The 26,393-nt window shown below is 40.3% G+C and overlaps 2 protein-coding genes across 3 annotated transcripts; one reads left to right on the top strand and one right to left on the bottom strand.

Annotated features, from left to right (window-relative positions):
* Window positions 1–15,923: 15,923 nt before the first annotated feature.
* On the top strand, window positions 15,924–18,184 carry slc25a4 (solute carrier family 25 member 4). Its single transcript, XM_085779115.1, has 4 exons — window positions 15,924–16,121; window positions 16,787–17,273; window positions 17,362–17,502; window positions 17,605–18,184. Exons 1-4 carry the CDS (start codon window positions 16,011–16,013, stop codon window positions 17,763–17,765), a joined length of 900 nt encoding a protein of 299 aa, XP_085635241.1. The 5' UTR covers window positions 15,924–16,010; the 3' UTR covers window positions 17,766–18,184.
* Window positions 18,185–18,781: 597 nt separating this feature from the next.
* cfap97 (cilia and flagella associated protein 97) lies at window positions 18,782–25,916 on the bottom strand. Of its 2 annotated transcripts, none has more exons than XM_085779102.1 (5): window positions 25,742–25,916; window positions 24,121–25,061; window positions 22,916–23,196; window positions 20,232–20,400; window positions 18,782–19,308 (listed from the first exon to the last, which is right to left on the bottom strand). In XM_085779102.1, exons 2-5 carry the CDS (start codon window positions 25,034–25,036, stop codon window positions 19,187–19,189), a joined length of 1,488 nt encoding a protein of 495 aa, XP_085635228.1. In that variant the 5' UTR covers window positions 25,037–25,061; window positions 25,742–25,916; the 3' UTR covers window positions 18,782–19,186. The 2 variants fall into 2 exon arrangements, with proteins under 2 accessions (XP_085635228.1, XP_085635219.1); XM_085779093.1 differs by having other exon boundaries at window positions 18,782–19,311; window positions 25,742–25,913.
* Window positions 25,917–26,393: the final 477 nt, after the last annotated feature.

The following is a 26,393-nucleotide window of genomic DNA, read 5'->3' as shown; positions in this document are numbered from 1 at the left end:
TTATAGTTGACTGAGTGAGTGAGTGAAAATCCACATTTAGTTTGTTTATATTAACCAAATTGTGTCCTTTCTACATCTAAGATTAAATCAACTTGTTTTTAGCAAAAATACAACACTTGCTCGAACTAACACCGAACAAAACAGGTGATGTTAAATGAATCATTAGAAAGGCTATGATGAATCTAAATCTGACTCGTGTGCCTTTCATGTAGCTGAGGTGTTTTTACTCACTGTCCATGTTGCTGTGGGAACGCTGGACTCCTGAGAGTGTTGGCTGGCAGACTGTGAGGATGAGATGATAACAAATATTAATTCATTAAAACATAAACATAACATTTATTCATTTAAACAAGATTCATTCTTGTCCATTGCAACAGTAGCGCTGAGTTAATCTGAATTAACAGAAGAATATCCGTCTGAGCTGAACTGCTATCAGCACAAGGCCAACACACACACACACACACACACACACACACACACACACACACACACACACACACACACACACACACACACACACACACACACAGAATGTGTTAATGCCCATTAGGAAAACAAACAAGGGCTTGAGGGTGCATCATTCAGAGCTATCTGCTGCTCTCAGAGTTGGCAGCTCTCCCTGCCATCGTGCCAACATTGCGGTGACTCTCAGATCCATTCAAAGCAGAAACAACTAAATTGATCCTCTGAACAGAAAGATTTGACCTTATTTGTATCAGACATTTATTCAGCAAGTCCTCAACCTCACTTACGTAACATTATATTCAGAGTGAATGTACATAACCTTTGTAAAGACATCCTGCATGTTACGTTCAAAGATATTTAAAAGAGGGTATTGGTATTGGAGGTTGAGGTTACACAAGTTAACTTTTTTTTTTTTTCAAGTATTTTTCATGACAATGAGTGGTGCAAAAAATAATTTTCTGTTTTATTTTAGTTTTTTTTTGTTTTAACCCAAAACTATCAAGAAAAAATTTAAAAAAAAATCTGACCCAACTCAAATTATCAGAGTGCAAAAACACCTGAAGGGCTGGTGGAGAAATCCATAGAGATAAAGCCATTTGAAAGTCTCTATCAACACATATGGAAATAGTATCTGAGAAAAACCAAACAAAAAAAGTAACCAAAGTTTCCAAAAAAAGCCTTCTCTGCTGAAATCCAGCGGCTGAGAGAGAAATGGGAGGATTAAAAACAGCCCCAGAACAAGCCAGCGTTTGTGGAAGACACCCACAGATAACTTTCTGAATGGCCGCTTACGCTTCTCCTTTTCTCTCCCCATCATAAGATAGGAGAGGAGAGAAAAAGGACTAACAAGATGCACATTTTACATTGAAAACTGTTATTGTTCCCCTCCTAATCTGGCCCACCATCTGAGAGGAGCGGAGAGGCTTTAATGGGAGGACGAGAGCCAACTCGGGGATCGGGGGAGAGAGCGGAGAGAAAGGGGGGAGGTGGGGGGTTGGTCTTTGGCTTTAAGGAGGGGATCAGTTGGGAAGTGTAGAATGGATGTTTCTTTTTCTCTATGGGGGGAACTTTGTATTTGACTGTTGTTTGTATCTGTCTTTCAGTGGCCTGATCCCCGTGGGCCTGGACAGAGAGATGCCTCTATATGTGTTTGCATGTGTGTGTGTGTGAGGCAGAGAGAGAAACTGATGGTGGGATCTACCGCTCTTCTTTCCTACAGCTGCAGCTCAGCGGATTAGCCGTCATCCACAAGGCAACATTACACAAGTAGCCTTTGAACAAAAGTCATGGATACTATTAATGATATGGTAATCCCTAATGGAGCTACCTCCCAGTAGTGATTATACTGACATGGGAAGAATGTCCAAGAGTCCTGGACGCAACTACCCAAACAACACTGTGGCTATTGTTGGCAGGCCTGCACCTACATCCACTGGCATCAGCCGACTAACAATCCCTTCCTGCTACACACACACACACACACACACACACACACACACACACACACACACACACACACACACACACACACACACACACACACACACACACACACTCACAAACTGCCCCCTGCTTTTTTGACACCCTTCCCTCCACCCCGACCAACCTATGAATAAAAATGAAAACCCCAAAAAATGGATGGAGAGAAAGAGAGGGAGGGAAGGGGTGGGAACGGAGGGGTAAAAAACAAAGTGTGTTGGCCTGGATCAGCCGGGGATTTCTCCCTATGTGGTTCCCACACACTGACTCCAGCTCCTCTCTCCCTCTCCGCCCTCGTCCATCCTTTCTCCTCTCATAGGAAGACCACACAAACACTGGATCATTTCACGATTTAATCTCTGACGGTGGCGGAGAGGATGAGAGTTGAGTCAGTGCTCCTCTTTTTATTCCTGGGGTGGTACAAGCCACCATAGTGGGTGTGGTGGGACGGAGGGTGGGTGGGTGGGTGGCTGGGGGCAGGGGAGAGGCCACTGTTTGCCTGGGTAAATGTTCTCCATTGGACAGGCTGGGTCACAGCAGGGTGTTTAACCCTGAAAACTTGTCTCTTTTAAATACAATTACCGATTTCTGTGTTCACTCCTGCCACTAATCCACTCTGATGTTACTGAGGTGAACACACTCAGGAGCTCAGAGTGCAACAACCGTGTGCAACAAATCACAGCACTGGCTACATGGATTCAATAATGGTCCTGATTGATTGACTGATTGGCTTTATTATCCCCAGGGGACAATTTGGTTTGCAACAGTATTGTGCACATGATGAAATATACCGTACTTAAATATGACTAAAAATATATAGTAAAAAAAAAAAGACACATTAAAACATACAATAACTAAATAAGTCATCATGAGAGCAATGAGCTAAGAATTAAATCCTAGAAGTCCATAGATGATTAGTTAAAATGTCCGTGCAGTTCAGATGAGCTTTAGAGCTTATTTAAAAAACCAACAGCTAAAGGAACAAATTATTTTAAATATTGGTTTGATTTGGCCTTGCTACGAGAGGTATAGCTACCTCTGTCCAGAGGGCAAAAGTTGAAACTCAGCATTAAGAGGGTGCAGAGTGTCTGCTGGGATGGACATGGCCGAGATTGTTTAAATTAATGCCAGTGATCTTTAACACAACATCTTCCAGTCTATTTCTATTGGCCATACTGAAGAAATCATTGAAAAAGTTCAAATTGACTCTATAAAAGAACAATAAAACAAGTGACCTGTCGACATGAAAGCTTCACAACTTCCTTAAAGCAGAAGTAAGCGATATTTTTGTGTTAATATAAGTCTTAAATAATTATATCTTTCGACGGCAATCACTTACATAGAGTGTTGGGTCTGAAACACGGGTCTGTCAGTCACTCTGCTCTGCTCTGAGCCGAGGAGAAAACTTTCCTTGTATCCTACAAGTTTTATCCAATGAGGAGAGAGAACTCAACTCAACTCAACTCAACTTTATTTATAGAGCCCTTTAAAACAACCACAGCTGAAACAAAGTGCTGTACATAATGCAACAGAAGAATAAATATAACATAATAATTGTTAATTGCTTTTAAAACAATTTAAAAGCAATAAAACAATTTAGAATTTAAATAAAACAATTAAAATAAAAAACATTAAAAACAATGAATAGAACAAACCATAAAACACTAAAACAGAGGTAGAGTCTCATGCTGAGTTGAACGCCAAAGAATAAAAGTGGGAACGGCATGAACGGCATGAAGGGCTGTGTGTGCAGCCAAGGGATGCGCGTGAATGTGGTGACGTAGGGACGAGGACCAATAGATCCATGACGAGGGCGGGGGCTGCTAACTCCATCGGCTGACAAGACGTTATGGTGCGTTCAAGGCAACCCGTAACTCGTGTTTTTCCGACCTGTGTAGTCGTACCAGTTCGATCTGGTACGAGTTCACGGTTCGGTAAAACAGGTGCAACAGGTTGGAAAAACATGAGTTACGGGTTGCCTGGAACGCTACAAAGTCGTAAGTTGTGACTTGAAGCTGTAACTTACGGTTTCAAAAGCCTGCCTGGAACGCAGCATTAGCCCAAACGACCGGATCGCTTACTTCTGCTTTAAGGAAAACAGAATAGAACAGAAACTTTTTACAGAATCAGTGTTGGCATGAAAGATAAGTTTCTCATCCAAGATAGTGCCCAAGTACTTATACTGCCGTACTGTCTCCACAGCAACACCATTAATCAGAGTGCGTGCCGGCATGACAGGAGCATGTCGGTGAAAGTCGATTAACATCTCCTTAGTTTTTGAGACATCAAGTTTCAAATAGGAGGCGTCACACCTTTTGACAAAATTGTCCAGAACAGGACCATGACCCACGTCATGGTTCTGCATGAGGCTGATGATTAGCAAACTTTATGATGGACCATGACTCTAATGTACTCTGGCAGTCATTAATGTGGAGCACAATTAACAGTGGGACAAAACACACCCCTGGGTGATCCTGTACACATCAGAGTGTCAGATAAAGTGTACGAGCAAGGATATGAGGCTGCATGCAGGTAAAAGCTGATGAATAATCAACATGAGCGTGCATGTGTCTTATTGCCTTCCAGGTGCCCAGCAACGAAATCCATCGCTGTCACTGTAGCATCCTCTACGCCTCTCCTTGCTTGGTATGTATATTGGTTTGGGTCAATTACATTTTGTGTCATGGCCAATAAACTTCTCTTCACAAAACTTTTCATTACGAAGGAGGTAAGCGCCACAGGGCCGATCATCATTTAACCTCTTTGGTACCAGGACCATGGCGGCTATAATTACAATAGATTCCTTTCATATCATGGGAACTTTATTCAGTGATAAAGACAGCTAGAAAATATAAGTGATAGCACAGTTTTTAAGTAATCGGCCACTAATGCCATCAGGCCCCTGGCTTTTCAAGAGTTGTCCTGCTGGTCAATCTAGATCTGACTGCTCACCGATGCAGTTCTAAATTCAGCCAGTTCATCACTAAAATTGCAGGACCTGGATCTCAATTAAAACTGATTTAACTCTTCTGCCAGGACAGAATCAGGCTAATAACGGTCAGACAGACCATGGTGGATTCCCTTCTTTCTGAAATGATTACACTGTATGCAGCAACCCAATCCAAACATTCAGGGAGTAGGTCATAACTTTTCCTAATTTTCTGAGAATTTCTTATAAATGTGACTTTGATATTGATGACATCTTTCACGCTTTCAGTACATAAAGAGACAAATTACTTCTGTTGGGGCCTCACAGACCTTAAATCATGCTGGAATAACTTGGATTTTGATATGCTCAGTGGTGGCAACTGTACTTCATTACAGAGTAAGATCACATACTATTCATTCCTGTTGCTGTGCCATGACCTGTTGTCCATACACAGTTGATATGACATTAACATTACACTTCATAAATGTAGGTGGTTGATGTTAAAGAATAAGAGAAGCTGGGACATCCTGAGTTACATTACTGTAAAGAAGCTGAGTCAGGTCTCCCAGACATAAAAGGGGAGGCAGGTAATTGAGCAGCATCTTCACAGTAAACTGATCTGTGTGCACAAAACTGGCAGTTCCTCTTCAATGTGATCTTTACAAACTATCACACAGGCTGCACCTGAGACTAGGATTCAGAGAGTGAACTTTGACAGACAGACAGACAGACAGACAGACAGACAGACAGACAGACAGACAGACAGACAGACAGACAGACAGACAGACAGACAGACAACCATGTTTCTTCTTGGTTTGACATATATAAACTTGTTCTCACTGTGATATGAACTTACATTTCTTTCATTTATTCATTTGAGTTTTAATAGCAATTCTGAAAAACAAAAACAAACTGACTCTGACTCTGAAAACCAAATATCCAGAAACTATGACAGGACTTTTTGTTTAGCTTTAGTTTTGATATTTGTTCAGTGAATGGACTGATATCATGTGTTACTGCTATTAGGCCAACTGTCTGACAAACAATACAGTGGTCCATGGTGTCAGCCCACTTCACTCTATCTGGGACTGAAGCTTTTATTCTGTCAGATTTTGTGGTAAAAACTGACAAAGATGAAGCATCTTGAAGCAGTTTGTTTTCAAGTGGGCCAAGTTAATTTATGCAAATTTACCAACAACATTTAAAATGCCACTCCTTAACCATTAGGCTGCCTCTGGATCAGTCCTCTTTGTAACAGCCCTGTCCTTGCTTGACTGATATGTCAAAGTTGAGGACACGGAGAAGAGACGAGAATGAAAATGCCACACAGGCGCTGACACAGGGATCAATCCGATTGGAATGATTTAGCATTTCTACGTTTTGAATAAAAATGAGTGCGCTAGACGGTGGAGCAGTTTGATTAGTGGGATCCCTAAGTCCCTCGAAGCCTTCATGGCCTTTTCTCTCTTCCTTCACTGCCAGAATAAAAGTCCTCTTTCTCTCTTTTCAGGAGTCCCTTGGTACCCCGGCTTTTTCCTCCCTGTTGGTATTACAAAATCCCCATTGAAAACAACCCTTGTCACCTGTCAACTAAGCCAGGCTGGTTTGCTAGGTCTTTATCCTCAGCACATACACTCACACATACACAGAGCCTGACTCCCAGCCCCCTCCCCCATTTATGCACATATCCCCCTACATTCATACAGATACATAGACACAAACTGCAAATCCCAACCGCACACACACACACGCCCACCCACTCACCAATGCTCACACACTAAAACCACATGTCTGAGAGCTGTTACTATAGCAGTTTAAAATTCATTACCCTGTTCACTTTAACAAACGTCCAACACTGGGATGGGCCGCTTTCAGCTGCGCTTTTGCTGCCGTGGTGAGGCCCCGAGACTTCACGTGCACCGAGAAAGACAACTCCTGCATCAAGGGTCAAATCTGCTGAGCTCATATGAGAAGTTAACACAAACAAAAAGAATACATAAAAAGTGAAAGATAAAAGCAGAGTCAGAATATTTTGCAAATGACAAAAACTTCCAACTAAGCGCTTTGAACCATGACATTGGTAGAATGATTTAAATATAGTGGGTTTGGGCTTCCTAACTAGAAAAACATATATCACTTTGTATCTTTTGTAAGTTGTTGATTTTGGTTGATCAATCTTTTTAATCCCTTAATAAGAAAGTATTAACATTAACTCTTGCAGACCTAACTGCTTGTCACTGACCCATATAAGTATATAAATGACTGTAACGTATCCTACAAAAATTGCCAAGACAATTACCCATTAAGTGTGAAGTTAAAATTGAACTAAGATAAAGTGAATTATGTTACATCCAAATTGATTTTTCACATTCGTTCTTCATAATTGGGTTTTCAAGTTGCTAATGTACCTGTTGCTGCTATAAAAAGGCTCCACAACAGAAAATCAATGCTTAAAACAAAATATTACATGGTTGTTACGATATATTACTGTTCTTCTATTCTACTTGTTCTTAAGGCATGTATTTCTTTATAATTTATTACTTCAACACATGTAAATGTTTAACAACACAAAGGTGATGAAACATAATAATGGTATATGTAAAACTGTGTACTGTAGTTAAGTAGCCCATTCATTCATGAAATATAATGGCTGACCCAACAATAAACACTTGCTCATAACTATATTGTTATAAACCATTAATTTGATGTTTATATGCAGCTGAGTTAAATTACTCCCTGTCTATTTACAAATGGACAGGGAGCATTTCCAGTGCTGACCGGTGTGGTGGAGCAGCAGTGGGAACCTGAGCTTTCAGTCAGAGTCTCAGCTTCTCTGGAGGGGGAGGAGACAGGAAGAAGACGGGTGTCGGGTGGAGGTGGAGGGGGTAGGGGTTGTTAAACTGATGGCCGTAGAGAGGTCGTAATGGTCTGAGCAGAGGGTGGTCATCCGGCCCGGTCACTCAGCCAAGGCCCAGCGTGCCCTGAGCAGCCGTCGCTCATTAACCCGCTGACAGCAGCTCCGGACATGGAGGAGCGTCGCCCCACACAGAAAGGTCGCAGGGTCAATCAGCCCTCTCTCCGGCCATCAAATCAAGATGGACGCACAGGCGGCGACTGATCCCCCAATCAAAGGGTCAGTGATGCATTGTTACTAACACACAAGCACACAACACACTCACATACACACTGGACCAGACTCTGAAATCAAACAAATTGATTTATCAAAGTTGGGGTTTCTTTCACTAATCTACTTTTAAGGTTTTCAGATCATCTCAAACCACCTTTCAAAAAAGACAAGAGCAGCATAAAGACATTAACTTAGTGTTTGCCTATAGCTTTTGTGACATTTACTGAGTGTTTTGCATTGAAAAGACAAATTAATGGTCACTGTGAGGAAATCAATGTTAAACTAAATTCTATACTCATCTAAAAAATAATCAACAAAATCACTCCTTTATTTAATAACTTTATCTTAACAAAAGTCAAATTACAGAAACTGCAAATATCTGAATGCTCTACCTGTTCCTGACTTGGAAGACATGAATCAAAACCATTCATGACTTGTATAATAAAAAGGCACATAGTGTGGTTATGACGATGGTTTTAGACTTAAACTTTTCTACATTAACCATGATTCTTTTTCTTTCTTTCTATGAAACAATCAGCAATGAAGGATAAAAAATCTTGGCATACAAGTCCATAAAATCTTAATATTAAAAAGCTGGGTAACACTTTATTACACCTTCCATAAGGTGTTCGTATGCATTCACAGCGGCTTCATCAGGCATGACTCAGCATTCATACATCGGGTTACATTACTGCATGACTCAGCATTCATACATCGGGTTACATTACTGCACGACTCAGCATTCATACATCGGGTAACATTACTACTGAATAATGAACTGAGATTTTTATAAATCTAATAAAAGTCCCCTAATTGCACCTTCAGCATCCTGTTGCAATAGTTCATGACAGCTTTTAATATTGGATGTAAGCCTGTGTTGACTGGACTACTTTGCACTTCAGAACTGGCAAGTTACATTTTTAAGATTATTTCATGAATACCTTGCATGTTATTTTGTACTGTATGTCACTTTATAATACAGTCAGTGAATGCTTCATAAAGGCTAAGAGTTATTTGTAAATCTTTTATGGATGGTTTATGAATGTCACTTTGTATGTAACTTTACTATACAGGTGGGGAAGGATTCATAACTACCACTAGTTTGGTGTCGGGGCAACTTTGGCTACATACATGACTTTAATAAAGCCGTTGTATGAGTTGGTATTTTGTCCCAGCCAACCTAATTCCAGGTGCGATTAAAGTGACGTTGATGAAACATCTGGTTAACACACTACACTTGTGACTGTTTGCAAACCATTACAACAGAATGCTGAAATTGGGTATTTTGTTCTTGTATTTCCAGGCACAAATGGAGGACATTTATTCTCTGTTTGCTTTGTTATTTAGGATTTTCTGGCAAAACACAACAAAGCACACCAGCCTACAACACTGGGCAAGATAACACTTGAAATTTTTTTAGTGTTGGTTGATCAATGGAATGTGAAAACTATACCGTGGTCTCTCAGACAAAATTATTACTGAGTTCATTAGAAAAATAATCAATGAATTAACTTGTGATAAAAATACTCATCAGTTGTTAAATTACTTTGGATCTAACTGGCAGGCTCTTAATGAGTTCCTATAATTTTCCTGTTCCTGTAATTGTGTGCAATAGCCATGAATGGCCAGTTAATCTCCACTTTACACTGCAGTCACATTGATTCAAAAGATTGGTCAAGTACACTCCCAGTCTAATGATGGCGGACACAACTGATATTCTCTGACTGCAGCAAAAAGGGATTTACATTTTCTACAGTTTTCCTGTGCCTAATTGGGTGAAGTCACCCAATACAATATACGTAGAAAATAAAAGATGTTCCCTCCACGAGGAAAAAGGTGCAGACCCTCTCTAGGACATAATGGCCATGAGAAAACGATCCATTTCCAAACATACACAATAGAACCACTACAGGTTAAACTCTTTACAACTGTGTGACAAAGTGTTGCCCAATACAAACTCTAATCCCAGATGAGATTATTGCACAGACAAAATTACAACACTAATTTGGGACTAAGGGCTCAGAATCAGTCCTAAACGGCCTGGAGGTTTAGAGAGGTTGTTGTCTTTCTGAGAGGACTGAAGAATGGATGAATGAAGTTCACACACTTGTGAGTGAGGAGCCATCATCTCGAGGGTGCTACAAGTATATTACTGCTCTGAATTGATTAGGTTTTCTTGAGTGAGCGCCGGCCCAAGTGGAATTCTTTTATCATGAGTGAGAAGTGAGAGCTGCCGTTTAGAAATGTCTTCACTTTGGTGGAGGAAGGAAAACGACAGAGAAGGAGGCAGCAAAGACATGAGAGCTTTTGTTCTGGCTTTACGTTGTGTTGTGGAGATTGTTGCAAAATCTCACTTGTTGCAGCATATCCTCACTTTAATATTTAGAGCTCTGAATAAATAATTGGTAAAAGTGAATGATATTTTGATATCCTTGTTGAATAAAATCTAATACAAGTGTGATATGTGATTTGTGCTCCACTGATTTTTATCTGTATTTTCAAGAAATACTGTTCAACTGAAGAAAGCAACTAAACTCTTCTCCAGAAAAGAAAACTATTTGAAGCAGATCATTTTCTCCTCAACACTATTTTCTTTGATTCATTAGGAAATCCACAGGAAAAAGCAGCACTAAAATATAAATTTATGGAGAAGTGTAAGGGGATAACACACACACACACACACACACACACACACACACACACACACGCCACAGTGTCTCCTTTATTTGGACTTACCCTAGTTATCCTCACTCTGCCTCCCTAAACCCTGAAAATGAACTGTGAGCAAACTTTACTTTGTCCAATTTATCCAATTTAGGTCGCTAATCTGTGAAGCTTCTGCTCAGAGCTCAAGTATAAACAGTGTGATGCTTGTGAATCGTCCACAGTTGTAGCCTTAAAAGTAGGACATGTTCAAGTCTGCACAATTTTAGATTTTTTTAAATTTTGTTTTGTTTTATATCATGTATTTTTTTTCCATATATACATCTAAAGCATTTTTAGTCAGATGTGTTATATTTTCAGGAACACCTTGTTGATATTTATATTATCGCACTGAGACCTACATGTTCTGCCAGGTGTCCAAATATTTTTGATGATAAATGGACTGTTACAACTGTCACTCAGACATTATCACTGTCCCTAACCTAAGGCTTCCTTGTTCTCTCTCTCTCTCTTTCTTTCTTCAGCTCCTGATCTTCTTCCTCATTCCCTCTCCCCCGTTTTTAATTTTCACCCCACCCTGTTTCTCTCGAACCTCTCCAGCCTCACCCTCCACCCCCACTCCTGCCATGTCCATCCCTTCGTCCCCCACTGACTGTGTGTCTCCAGGTCTTCCTGATTGGTCATGGGGATTTCTCCTCCTTCTCCACAGCAGTGTGTGTTTATGTGTGTGTGTTTGTCTACCTTGGCTGCTCTGCCATGTGCGATGCCCTGACTGCGGGTGAGAAACGTCAGCTGCATGATGCTGTCTTTACAGACACACATGTGCCTTTGACTCATATTGTCCTCACTTAGCCTCTTTAACGTTAATGAAAACAGGGCCAACAGCCAAAAACGCCACCAAAGAGAGGAGACGGGAAACACTTAAATAATCTCCTTCCCCCTGAGCCCTGGAGAGCTCAGTCTCTCTGTCTGCTCAGGAAAACTCAGTGTGCATCTCAGCCTGTTGGATTTGAGGCAAGAGGATTGTATTAGTGACTTTAAATGTCAGACTCATGGGATCAGGCATTGTGAGGGTATAAACAGCCAACATGATCTTCTCATAGGAAGGAGCTGAGCTTTTCTTTATGTATATCCCTATGTTAAACCAGCTGTTGTATTATAATTTGTATAAAATTACACTGTGTAGACTTTATTTCAGTGTACTGTAGATTTCCTCCTTGCAATTAGGCTAGGTTTTTTTTATAATCTTAAAATTATTTTCAATGAGCCACATTGTTGCACTGCATGACCTGTTGCTTCACTACAATGAACATGTCCGTGCTGGTTTATTTTTAAGTAATACTGACCACTCACAAATGCAACAAGTGTGCATTAATCCATGTCAGAAATAGAAGTGAAACCAATTCTTTAGTTATACAACATCCAGCCATTTCAGTTTGACTTTGGCTGAAGTTTTATTAACTACATTTCACAGACAGAGTGAGGAAGTCAGGAAATATGAAGAGATGACAAACACACTTATAGTCTTTTAGATGTTGATGCCTTAGTAAAAGGTTTTTGTGCCAACTATGCACATAAAGGGGGGGGGGGGGGGGGGATATTAGAAACTCTGAATATAGTCCAACCCGATGTAGCACCAACACTAACTAAGATCTTAATGCTACAACCTATTGTTGAGAGAGTCTGCAAAAAACTGAACATTACAAAAGTGTCATAAAAATTAAAAATAGATAAATATTATTTGTGGTAGTAACGCTATGTTGGATTGTATCAGATGATGGAGGTGTGCAAACCAAAGTCGCTTCAACTTTAGAATGTCATTGCTGACATAGTTGTAGGTTTTATATTTAATTCTGAGTTAATTGGTGTTTTTGTGGTATCCGAAGAATAGCTGCTGTGATGTAGCACCTCAAGGCACAATACAATATGTAATGCATTATATGTTTAATAGGACCGGGTTTGTTGCTGCAGTTTTTTGTATTACACTGCAGTGTTGGGATGCTATGATACAAAGCAAACATCTTAACATGTTTCAAATCTTTTGTACCAAAACAAAACATTTACCAAAAAATAACACAACCAGAAATGACCAGTCTGAAACTGTCAAGAGTCAGAGGTAACCAGTTCTCCCATGGTGAGTTGTGACCCTAATATCTGTGGTTTTAACCCTGTCTGACATCCATAATCTCCATTATCTTCCCGTCTCTACTGGTCTGAGATAGATAGTAGGGGATCAAAAGAAGAAAAAGATGCTTTTCACAGTTGCTTCTTAACATATAAAATCAGTGACTGTATTGGTGTAAGAGCCATGCGTAACGGCTTTGTGTATGCGTGCGTGCATGTTTATGTGCGTGGCGGGGGGGTCTAACTGTCTGACACCTGCAGCTCTTCATACTCAAAATGCAAATCCAAGCCCACACCCCCTCCATGACCCCTCCCTCAACCTCCAAGATCCAAGGTTACTGAGCAACGACTTTCGTAAATCTAGATCAGATTTAAATAACAGTACAAAAAGAGAATCAACGGCACTAAACACGGCGTTAAAGCTTTTTCTGGAAGTAATATGAAAAGCTAATTTTCTGATCCAGATGATTTGTGGAATAACATACTCTGCCTTGCAAATATTTCCATGTATTGAATACAATATCTCTATACCTTTAAATAATAATTACATGAATGACAAAAATTGAACTAAAATTATATAAGACAAATTTGCAGATGCAAAACTTCCTCACTCTACATCACCAATAACAACCAAATGATTGGTAATTTCATAAATTATAAAATTTAACAATGAGGACAATTTGGAGAATTGGGTCTGATTGAAGTGATTTAATTTCCAAACATACATTGACAAATTTGCAAAAAAAACTTGATAAGTGTAAATTTTGACAAATGTATAAAAATCTGTCCCGACAGCTTAGAAAGACAATACTTTAGAGCAAAAAGATGTGAATTTCCCGACTTAATTATCTAAGTCTAGGTCTAAGTCTCCGTACTGTGACATGATTTTTTTTTGTCAAAAAGCAGGTGCAAGCCTCAGTGCCAGCCAGCACCTGCTTTATTGTGGGCAACAAGATGAACAAGATGCTGAATCCCTAACCAGCTCTTAGGCTGCAGCCCTGAAGCTGAGCCTGACCTCTGACCTGGCCTGTGGGAGTTATTGAAGAGTGTTTCCCTGTGGGCAACAAGTAAAGTGGTGCATTATTTGTATTGTTCTGTGTGGAGGGTGGAGTAAACGAGGAAAATAAAAGCACCTGTTTCACTGGGTAACACATTTGGGAGGTTAATGATGCTCTTGACTATAAAGCAGCTCTCTAGTGCCACCCACTGAACAGTCTAGAGAGACAACACAACAGAACAGCGTGGAGATTAGAGGATCTGCAGTCAAGATTTACCACAGTTCAATCTGTGGAGATTAAGACGGAAAAGTTGTTTTCATTATTTTAACAATAGGATACAAAATAGTTAAATTCCCTAAACAATTATTTAGATATAATTATGAAATATATACTATACTAATTACTGCTATAGCAATTAATGGTCTACCCGAATTGAGTTTATTAGTTTAAAACCAACATTTTCATTTGGCTTTTAAGTGTCCATAAGATATTTGTCTTTTACTTATATCCTTTGTTTTTAACTGCCTGTATCAGTCCATAAGATGAAGTTAATGCATCACATCTTAGTTGCTTGTTTGTTGTGTGTGTGTTAGGGTTAGGGGTTGTTTTGTATTTCATTTTACATAACTTTGGTCAATCCAGGCTGTTGCTTTAACACTGATTTTAGTTTGATGTTTACCCGTTAGGAAACATCTTTGTGAAGTTTACCCATGAAGTCAGGCAGTCAAAGGCCGCCACCGTGTGGCCACATGGAGGTAGTAAAAGTCCTGAGGAGAAACCCGGGAGGATGAAACTTCTGAAACGTTAACAGCTTCACCTATTTGATTGTATTTCAAATGTAGTTTGGTTTAAGTTTTTGAGAAATTGAAAAGCTGTTTACCAAATTATTTATTTATTTGCTGTAGACTTATTTTGACACGTCAATGTCTGATATGTTTGTGTACACGTTCAATGAATGACCTGTTGTGGTTAAAAAATAAAAAATAGAAAATAATATTAAAAATAAATCTTGACAACCAACTAAAAACCGCATATAGTGTAGCCTAATTATATGAATGAATTACTGGCGGGCTGGGCGCTGTAGTACGTTATGTCCAACGTCTCCTCAGTGGAACAAAACCAGGCCAAGTTGGCCGGTTTGCCAGTTTGGATCAAATTGCGTTTTCATCTCAGACCTTGTGATAGCTCACCTCTGAAGTCCGTCAGAATCAGATTCCCGGTACAATATTTCACAACAAAATGTACCATATCTATGAGACATGTTTTACAAAGCCATGATCGCTTTGAAATAAAAAATGTTTTTCCTTCTCACTCTGTCTTCTCTGATGACTGACGCAGGTTTCCAACAGGTGCCAAAAATGGATGTGCAGCAAAACTGTGCATGTGCTGATAGGAAGAGAAATGTATAAAATCAAACTAATTACGCCTGTAATTAATTAAATCATGGGGAAGCTGTAAGTGTGGACTGATCTGAATCCTTTCATCTTATTTTCCTTACCAGAAAAAAGTTGCCCATACATATGACCTTTGACCCAGAACAAACAGGTTATTTTTCGACTTGAGGTGACATGCCTGCTTGAATGAATGAAAATTGGATTTATACGTTTGCGTTGCCTTTAATAATAAGTGTAAAACACTGAAGGAAACATTGAAGGAAATCACTTTGGTCTAACTGTCAGTCATATCAAACTTTGCTGAGAAATATGTAAAAGGTCTGTACATTACAAATGACTTTAAAAATATAAAAATCTTTGTTGATTCACGTCTAGATGGACGTCTTTTTGTCTTCATTTCATTTGGAAGATTTGGGAAACTCAGTTGACCTCGGTAATGTATGTTTGGTTCATGGATGAGAAAGATGATCAACAGCAGCATTAATTTTTAATCACCATGATGCGGATTAGATTATCGTATTAAGTAGTTTTTGTTTTCATTGTAATCAAACTACACAGATTGTGTCCTTTAAACGTCCCCGGCTTGGACATGGCATTGGAGATGAACATGGCGCACGTCTTGACCTTCAACCTCGGATATTTATCCAACCTCGCTTATCTGTTTGACAGAATGCAAATCCATCACTCAAAATTCTCGCGATAATTGGCGCGGATATATTAGGACAGATGGAGGAGCCTCTGCCACTTGAAGGGGCGTTGGGTTTCTTTGAGGACCTTGGTGAGGTTTGGAACATTCAAGGGGCTCAGGTTTGCACAAGAAACATCCAACCATGTCGGACGCGGTGGTTAGTTTCATGAAGGACTTTTTGGCCGGTGGTATCGCCGCTGCCATCTCCAAAACAGCTGTCGCTCCCATTGAGAGAGTCAAGTTGTTGCTTCAGGTAAAATGAGCATGACTGCATGTCCACTGGTTTGTGCGTAAAAGTGTGCGTAAAACTCTGGATAGCTGATAAACCAAATAGCAAAATGTAAAAGTGTGATTTGTTTTACTGAAAGAAAGTCTATTAGTGCACCGAGGGGGTTCACTTGATCTGGTGCGTAATGTCAAGGGGCACGTGAGAGGTCCAGAGTTCAAGTGGAGATGGTTTTACGCACTGCGCAATGTTGCAGCCGTGATGGTGATGTTGATGGCGAGAGTCGGGTGTTAAAGTAAAACAGCCATGATAAAAGAATACGGTGCTGTTTGTACGTTTATTAAGTTAATTATTAACCCATTACAACCGATGACCGCCGTAATATTTAGTGTAAGTGAATTGCTAAATTTAACTTGGGAGTGTGTAATCTAATACACAGCAGATTCTCAAGTGACATGAGAGTGCCTAGAGGTTGCTGCTGTAACTACAGTGCATAATGACTGAGATCATGAAATGTCGACTAAGACTGTGTAAATACAAAACGTAATAAAAAATATTCTGTTGTTCATATGAAATTGGGGATGGGGGAGTTCCTCTGCGCTCAATTTCACTAGAGCCCCATTCACACCACATTTCTTTCATTCTTTCTTTTTTTTGGTAAATTAACTTTTATGCTTTTGTGTTATTTGTAGGTCCAACATGCCAGCAAACAGATCACCGCTGATATGCAGTACAAGGGAATCATGGACTGTGTGTACAGGATCCCGAAGGAACAGGGCTTCATTTCCTTCTGGAGAGGCAACCTGGCCAATGTGATCCGTTACTTCCCCACCCAAGCCCTGAACTTCGCCTTCAAAGACAAGTACAAGAAGATCTTCCTCGGCGGAGTGGATCAAAAAACACAGTTCTGGCGTTACTTCGCTGGCAACTTGGCATCTGGTGGCGCCGCCGGTGCGACCTCCCTCTGCTTCGTCTACCCTCTTGACTTCGCCAGAACAAGACTCGCTGCCGACATCGGTAAGGGCACAGCTGAGAGAGAGTTCACCGGCCTTGGAAACTGCATCAGCAAGATCTTCAAGACCGATGGCCTCAAGGGTCTTTACCTCGGTTTCAACGTGTCAGTTCAGGGAATCATCATCTACAGAGCGGCCTACTTCGGCTGCTTCGACACAGCTAAAGGTCAGCGCATCTGTCCGACGTGATTTTAACTTCCGTTTATCGTTACGCACAGTACGTGTATGCTCACGTTGACTCCCTCCTCACACAGGTATGCTGCCAGATCCCAAGAACACGCACATCATCGTGACCTGGATGATCGCCCAGACCGTCACCGCTGCAGCTGGTCTTGTCTCATACCCCTTCGACACCGTCAGACGTCGTATGATGATGCAGTCTGGACGCAAAGGAGGTGAGCACCAGTCCCTTCTTTGAAGTGATGAATTTGACTAGTTTAATTGCGCGTTTTAGACATGTGACCATGGCATCACCATCTATCTCTCTATTTCCACAGCGGATATCATGTACAAGGGCACACTCGACTGCTGGAAGAAGATCATGAAGGACGAAGGAGGAAAAGCTTTCTTCAAGGGTGCTTGGTCCAATGTGATCAGAGGCGCGGGCGGTGCCTTTGTGTTGGTGCTGTATGACGAGATCAAGAAGTTCACACACTAAACTTTCTAATCTCCCCGTCCCTAAGGAAACCCTTCGCTTTGTTTAAGTCTTAATTCTTGTGATAGAGTGATAACAGCTTGTGGTGAAGTACAGTGTGGGCATGTGCTCTTCAGCAACAGCCCAGGGAATGAAAGTTAACTTGAGCTGGGTTAACATGCCTCCTCAGAAATCTGTATATATCCCATCTACGACGTGCCGAAAGGCACAAACTTTCAGTGTTGCAAAGTCAAGCCAGTGGTTCAGTGGAGATGATGTGTTGATGCAAAGGATGACATCACTACCTGCCATATGCTCCTCATGTTAGTCAGTTTGTAAAGCAGTTGCTGAGGCCCATGTGTTGTTATCTTATGACCACTCTGACCCATGTATCGCACCTCTTACATTGTTTTATTAAGAATAAAGATTTATTAGTCTAATAATCCAGCCTTTTTTGATGCATGCTCTGTTGTCATGGTAACCACTAACCAGTCATCTGCGGTTAAGCAGGTCTTTTTCCACAGCAGACATTTTTACATGTCATACTAGGATAGACACAGTTGTCACTACCAACATTAGCAATGATGCTGTTCTATTCAGTAAGACATGACAGTGAAGCAGCATGTACAACATCAGGAGAGATGGAAGCAGGCAGCTAAGTACATTTAGACATCACGACACCAGTGATTTTCCTACTGTTACATGTCAAAGTGTTAGGACCCCAAACAATCAAAATACAGCAGGATATTGTTAAAATATCCACAATGGAAGGATGACATCTGTGATGTTGATAATAGACATCAAGCAAGAAGTAGCAGAAAGGCTTGTACCCCAGTCTGTTTGGTCACGATAATGTCATGAGTAGTTAAATGTACAGGCTCTCTTCCAACCCCCTAAAATTTGAACAATCATCTCACTTTTGTATGACATTTGTCAAAACGGTTACATGGGTATTTTATTATCAGAAATACCATGTCCACCAATCCATTTTTAAATTTGTAAAAAGCAAACACAGTACACCAAAAGTGAACTCTCAAATGTTTTTTTAATTAAAAAAGATAATTTTTATTGCATCTTAAATTGTACAAATGAAAGAGATGGCAGCAAACAAATTCTGCAGATTTAAAATAAAAAATATTTATTTGAAGCATCACTTAATGAAATAGTAAACAATAAATTACTTAATTAATGCAAATGTTGGAGAAAGGCAACATTTTCCTCAAAAATACAGCAAAGCTAACTGTTAGAGTGAGTAAGTGCTGTACTCAGAAGCCACAGTTGAACTATTTAAGAGCATTACAATAGCTTTGAGCCCTGTGCATGATTTGTCATAAAACAGCATTGAGGAAAAAATATCTTTATCTTCTTTATAATGAATTACCTTGCCCGATTGGCTGTAAAAGTGAATTCAATATATGCTGCACTATGTACCTTGAACACCTTTCTTAGCACCAAGCTGGTCGGGCTGCACTCAGCTTTTTTGACCTGGGCACAGGTGCACTGCTGGGGTCTGCTGTGGTGGAGACCGCCCTGGAGCTGTGCTGGATGGAGCTGACAGACCTGGGACCTGCTGGTGTGGACAACAGAGACACATTAATACTAAAACTTCAGACTGACCATCTCATATTTAAAGCAGATGCTACACATTTTGGAATATTTTATTTAAATTTCAGAAAAAACAAACAGGTATAGTGCTGGTAAACTAAACACAAACACACATAGATGCAAGCAAAATTGTGTTCAATCGTCAATAGACATCTTCCCCCCCTCCTTGGATTGTGCTACTGGGAAACATGTTAGAGTTTGACTCTTGAATCCAGAAAATAGATTAATTTCAGAAAGCAATAATGCAAGAAAAAAAAAACCCCACACCAAATAATATAAACGCATTACCAAAAATGCTTTAATGGTTGAATGTGATAAGAAACATCAGTGAATCACAACTGATCTATGAATTAGTGGGTTTCTTACCAGTATCAGTCATGTGCAGCTGCTTTATGCTGCCAGAAAGTTTTCTCCATCTTTTACTGTAGTTAAGCGTCTGTTTCCCTCTGAAGGCAGCAGGTCAGCTGAGTGATAAAATATGCTTCCAATCTGAGTAGGGCTACACAGCTCAGTGCCACACTGATCCTCTTTGTTTACTTTGATTAAATCCTCACATTCAAACACCACCAACCTGCAGCAAAATGACTGCACACACTTCTGTTGGTGCTCTTGTGAAATCAAAACTCTCACTGAGGGTTGGGTGCACAGGTGTGTTTTCATGCTGTGCAGCTATGATGTCATAAGTGGGTTTGTCTACAAGCTGATGTCATTGTACATATAAAATAAATGAGCGGAAAGACGGACACAAAGACACGCTCGTTATTCAGTCTATGTTACATACTGTGTGGCTGAAGACCTTGTACGAGCAGGTATTCAGTCACCATGCTGTGATCTTATTTAGTGTACATACATGAATTAAAAAAGTGTTTTGCAACTGGAAATTACCGGAGTCTATCCTGCTGGAAAGCCTCTTTTGCATTTGCTTTGCTGTGGATCCATCGATGGTGTATGAAGGAGCTCCCTGGTATCCCGCGTGGCGCTGGTAGTCTGCCATTTGCTCTGAGCGCCTCAGGCCAGGTGTAGGCTTCACAGACTCCAATCTCTTCAGGAAAGCCTGTAGGAAAAGTTCACTCACATTTTTAAGAACCCATTCCAAGACATATTATTCAGTCACATTCAACTCTAAAAGAGACAGAAAAAAAAACGACAGGTCAATTCACCCATCCTTGGTAAAGCTATCAATAATGCATTTAATTTTGAGTATAGAGTGCTTCAGTACACAGCACTATTGATGTCTAGATTCTGTCTAGGATCATAAAAGATGCAGATGACACAGAGATAGCCTAAATCAACAGAGGGACAGTGCCAGAGTCTCTGAGATGTTTACTGCTTTGTGGACTGATAAATCCAAACTATTAATTTTGATTTTGAAAGGATTCCAACTTTACTCTTGGTTAGTGCCTGAAACTCTTGCATAATACTGTTTGTGCTTAAGACAAAAGTCTCCAGTGAGTCCAAAGTCCTCAGTGACTGTGTGTTATTCCTGGCTTTAGCCAGAAAGCCTAAATGTCCAAAACAGCAGACCCACAGAAAAACGATCTCAATGCGAAATTTCATCTAGTGACTTGACTCATCATGCAATTCACTATTTACTGTATCCCCAAAAAAGATATGTAACACACACACACAATAAAAAACAAAACAAAAATCAGAGATGAAACACTTTCTAAATTTCCCAATTATCTTGTGAAAACAGAAAAGTGTCTGGTGCTTCACATGATCCACAGCCACACAGCATGGAGCAAAACAGTGTAGGCAAGTGGCTGAATGTCATATACAATATGCAGTCACACTACCACATGCATGCTGCGCACAAATCTGCCAGAAAGCAAAAACTCCATATGAAGCAAGGCAACTAGCGAAAAGCTCAGTAGTAAAGGGATTGTTCCTCTAAAGTTCACAAATTCTCCAGAGGTCATAAAAAGGCACTACTGACGTCTAGAGTAACTGCAGCCAAAATTGGTTCACCTACTGCTCTTCCAAAGAGTGAATAATTTAAAACCTAAAAACCTTATGATCACTTCTTGGAAAGAAAATAGTACATTGTGTAAATGACCCAAATTGAAAAAACATGGTACAACTAGTTCCACTTGTGCAGGACAAATGGGGTGCATGTGCGATGTGTGGGGTGGACACACCGATCACACGGCAGATTCAATTACTTAGTCTACTCTAAGAATAGAGAGAGGGAACCGCACCCCCAACGACACGGAGAGAGAGGGGGTGAACTGAGCACTGAAACTGACTGGGACATAACCTCTGATAACAAAATCAAAAACAAAAGTTGTTTTCTCTGCAATACTAAGGAATATGAGTGTCAAAAGAAAGTTTCCAGCTTTCACTTAGTAACAGTGACAGCCTGCTGCTGTCACCCAGCTCCAGTTTTCTTCTGTTAATCCAATTGTAATTTTCAGAATCATTTATTAAAACTGCTGCATTTTCATCAGTGTGTGGTCAAGCAGAGGCTGAAGCTGTAGAGGCTGAACTGTCTTTTAATGGCACGCTGTGGTGCTGCTGCTGCTGCTGCTACTAGCTTCCCACCTGCTGCCATCTGTTCCAGTCCAGTGTCTGCTTTCAGGGGTGACACTCGGACTGACACCATCCCAACAGGCTACTATCTGTCTGTCGAACTAGTATCCTTAAACATATCTATGTGTATCTATGTTTCTTTACATTGTAATGTAACACACAAGCACAAAATAATGCTGTGATGCACATAGAGCCCAGAGCTACACAAATATGTGCATACACTGACTGTACATAAGGAAAGTTCTGAGAATAATGACTTTAAGTTCTTAAACAGATTCTCTCCGTTGACTAAAACCACTGACAAAGACATTTCACTAAAACTACATCAGTAGTCAGTACAGTAGGTGATGCGCTGACATGCTTTCATATTTTGGAGGAAGTTACTGAGGCAGTAACATAGTCCAGTGGATTGCGTCGTCATGTAAAAACATTGTTGACACTGTCTTTGAGATTAAATCATTATGTTTCACAAATGAAAGAACATAAAGTTAAAGGAGATGAGAATATTCAATAAGCTGGAGGCGGCTGCAACCAGTATTTCACTGTCAGTTTAGGCAGATCAATTACACAAATGAGAAAGCGCAATTTTTAGGGACAAAGTAACATCAGTATACCCAACACTAACTTAATCAATTATTATATTTTAAGCAGTATATATTCTAAGATTGTTTGGCACTTTGCCATTGTTTACTAATAGTAGTGTAATGACTTTTTCATGACAAGAGAAAAAGAAAAAAGAAAAAAGAAAAAAAAAACATACCGAGATATAGAAAATGGACAGAGAAATATAACAAACATAACCAGACACATTAAAAATAATCTCACAATGGGCACCAAGTGGCGCAGAAGGTAAAGCAGGTGCTCCATGTGTTGAGGTTAAAGTCTTCGCTGTAGGTGGCCCCAGTTCGAATCCCGCATCAGGTGGCCCTTTCCTGCATGTCAATCCCCCTCTCTGCCTCCCCGTTTACTGTCTCTCTCAACTATACTATCAAATAAAGGCATGAAAAGCTCAAAAAATCTCACACAACATCAAAACTCACCAGGTTCTCCCTCTCGATGCGTTGTTGTTCCCGCTGCCTGTTGCGTGCGCTGTGGGAGAGGCGAGTGAGAGGCGAGTTACCAGCCATATTGGCTTTCTTCCCAGCCACACTTCCTGGTCTGGGCCCGGGAGAAAGGCGCGACAGCTCCCGCAGAAGTCGCTGGTTCTCTCGATCGATGCGCCTGACCTCATCATTGGTGAATGAGTAGTTCTTTCTGTTTTTCCCTCCAGGACAGTGGAAAAACAGTTCACCCTCAAGCTGACTCCTCGAACTCACAGAGCCTGATTGATGAGGACAACAGTTGCTGAGTTATTGTGTTTTACCTAACATTTGCAACATTTATTTGAGGAGCAAATCAAATGAGGTGGGTTTCTTTGTTGGTACAGTATAAAATAAATGAATGAAAAACAAAATCTAAAATCTAAAATGGCCTATCCTTGAGCCATATCCCTAAATGTAGTAATGTGCAGTGCACTAAATGTGTTCAATGTACATTGTTCCTGGTGTACAGTAGAAGAAAGGTGGTCAGTTGCAGTTAGGTATCGACCCAAACACAAACAAAGGTGTGGAAGGCGTCTCTGCACAGTGGTATTCAGGTACATCATCATTAACTATTCAAAATGACAGAATCAGTGATCTCATCGAACATTCGCTGTGTGATTTAGATGAGCTTGAAGTGAGAGTGTATTGGTTGTTACTTATTTATGTTTTTAGTGAGTGTGTGAGCTCTTCTGGATGGATGTTTACAAGACTCAAGCTGTGTTTAATGAAAAGAACAGTTTTGTGGCAAGTTATATCAACTCAGCTTGATACAGAAAACAAAGTTGTGTATTATTTACACTGTAATTCTGTTATATATATATAAGAACTGGTTTATATCTCTTACAAACATTACATTGGCAATGTCTTACAAGTTTGTGCTGGACACTTGTGTGTGCATGACACAATAAATAAAAAATAAATAAATAACACACTCATCTAAACAAGCAGTTCCAGTCTGGGGCACTGGTTGGCAATCTAGGAATTGCAACTCCTCAATAGGTTTATTTTTCCTGACTTCATCGTTTTAACTTTTTACAATCTAAATTTAATTGTATGTATTTTTGTTTAAAATAATGAGTACTTTAATTTCTAAACTCTTGGAACCACTGGCACAGAGAAAAGGCATAAAAATAACGTGCCACTGTTGCCACAGCTTTACTCACATTCATCCAAGTCGTGTTCTGAGTCCTCATCATGATGTCTGTTGCTGAGGCCACTGGAGGGCACACTCTCATGCTGCTGCTGCTCTTTCAGGCCTCCCTCTTCACTCTCTGTGTGGTTCAGGTCCAGCGACTGCAGAGGGCTGATGTCAGGAGAGGAAAGGGGGCTCACATCTGTCACTGAGTCATCTGACTCCTCTGAATCCCGAGATCCCGCTGAGCGTACTCTGGCCCTTCTCCCTCCAGGGGATAAAGAAGATTCCTTGGGTTTGTAAGGAGTGGGGGAATCTAAACTGCTTCTCCCACTGATACTGCTTGAGGAGCTTTCTGTGTCTGTGTCTACACTGACCTTGGTTGAAGAGGGGAGCGGACTTCGCATGCGCAAATTTCTAATCAGTTTTTTAGGAGATTGTTTATTCCTTCTTTTTGGGCCTGAATGCTTGGCAGCAGGCAGTTCTGCCTCTTCTTCAGTCTCATTGGAGCTTTGGTTGTACACATCCATATCACGTGTCTCTCTGCCCTTAGCCAACAAAGCCATAAAGGTCCCACTGGACCTTTTAGAGTGCAAATTGTAATCATCCTCACTATCGCTGCTATTATCGATCACTCTATCTGACATAGAGGCAACAGATGATACATGGGATGCCCTGCACCTCTCTCCTTCCTTTGCCTGGTCGCTATTCTCTTTCCTTTCCACTTTGCTTCTGTTGTTGTCCATTTGCTTTAGGTGTTGTTTTCTCTCAGCTGTCCTTGGGGACAAACCGCCTTTTGTTTTTTCAGTCTGTGTTGCATGAAGTCTCTCGTGTGCTGGTGTGCTCTCCAACTTTTTCCCTCTATCTCTGCTGACTCCATCATCATCACAGTCACTATCAAAAAAAGAATGGTCCACTTCACCTTCGAGTTCACCAGGGTTGAACATGACAGTCTGCCCTTGTACACTGAACCTGTAGGACGGTTTCAGATCATTTAATGGTTTAAGAAAAAATATCACATTATACAATACAGTATACAATATTATACATTGTCTGACAACAATAAAATAACATCCCCAAAACCGATCCAGATGTTATGCATGTCTGTGTTCTTTGTGACACATTAAATACATCACTAGATTAACCAATGTGTTGATTAATACAAAGTTAATCTTCTTTGCTATCTCTTAGGCAAAGGCATTTTGGAAACCAATGGCTGTTGGATTAAATCAAACCCTGACGCACGAAAGTCTTTAACACACATTTGAAAGTGGTCAGCAAAAATGCATGACAGTGTAGACTGCTGTGCATCATTTGTAGTTGACGAGTCACACGCACGGGTTATTATTAAGTTGAGTCTGGTAAGACTAATAACATACATCGTTGTTAGTTGCATCATATATTTAAATACTTAAGGCGTACGGCTACAGGATTGCAAGCAAATTTAGCATGGGAACTGGACAAACCAGCCATCGAATGATAAATTACAGTCGATAAAGACACTCTTCTCCACACGAGATTTACGCTTTAATGACGACAAAAGCAAAGCAGCAACGCATACTTTCTATTTAGTTTGACAGCCGGGTAGCCCAACTTACTGCAACTATACGTTCAGGTTAGCTAACTTTAGCTGCACTGCAACGACATCTTACCTCACGAAGGGTCGCACGACAAACGATGACTCACGACAGAGGTGTATTTACTTCTTTAGAGAAGGTGTCTTTCTCTTAGAGGACGAACAAACAAAGAACACATGCTTATTAAGAGCAAATTCTTCTTTTATCGGTAACTACAGCTGGATGCCGTGAGCGTGACACGGTGCCTAGTAACTGCGCTACGTCACTTCCTGGCAACGGTTTCTGTGCGGCAGCGTCATGACGTCGGTCCGCACGGCTAGAAATGCTAGAAATAAACAAACAAAAACCTAATTAAAAAAAAACAAAAAAACAAAAACCTAATTATGAAATGAATGAAAGAAAAACAAAAAAAGAAAAAAAAAGAAAAAGTGTGACAACCATAGACTGTAAAAAAAAAAACAGACAGACAACCGACTTAGTGATATCCTATTTAACCACTGATCAATGGCACTGAATGAAAAGTTATTGATTTAGGCGACATCCTATTTTCTAAATATTTTGTGTAAACATTTTTGGACTTGAGCACCAACTAGAGAAATGAGAAAAGATTGCTCTGAAGTGAGAGTTTGGTCTTTTAAGACATGAAATGTTACAGCTGAGTGCACATACATATCTGTGAATTACAACACCATGAGTCAATTAGGTGAATAAAGTTTACCAACCATAA

Source organism: Trachurus japonicus, chromosome 1, assembly GCF_045865225.1.
Source record: "Trachurus japonicus isolate A0001 chromosome 1, Traja_1.0".
In the NCBI taxonomy this organism is placed as follows: Eukaryota; Metazoa; Chordata; class Actinopteri; order Carangiformes; family Carangidae; genus Trachurus; species Trachurus japonicus.
The sequence above is the reverse complement of the archived record's forward strand: the minus strand, read 5'-3'. Positions and strand labels throughout refer to the sequence as shown.

Bases quoted from the DNA above. Each gene is read 5' to 3' on its own strand.
- cfap97 (XM_085779093.1), bottom strand. From the start codon at position 25,036: ATGTTCAACCCTGGTGAACTCGAAGGTGAAGTGGACCATTCTTTTTTT. The intron at 23,197-24,120 runs GTGAGTAAAGCT...CTCATCAATCAG, and splicing joins AGAACACGACTTGGATGAAT to GCTCTGTGAGTTCGAGGAGT. The intron at 19,312-20,231 runs GTAATTTCCAGT...TGTCCACACCAG, and splicing joins TTCCAGCAGGATAGACTCCG to CAGGTCCCAGGTCTGTCAGC.
- slc25a4 (XM_085779115.1), top strand. From the start codon at position 16,011: ATGTCGGACGCGGTGGTTAGTTTCATGAAGGACTTTTTGGCCGGTGGT. The intron at 16,122-16,786 runs GTAAAATGAGCA...TGTTATTTGTAG, and splicing joins GAGTCAAGTTGTTGCTTCAG to GTCCAACATGCCAGCAAACA. The intron at 17,274-17,361 runs GTCAGCGCATCT...CTCCTCACACAG, and splicing joins CTGCTTCGACACAGCTAAAG to GTATGCTGCCAGATCCCAAG.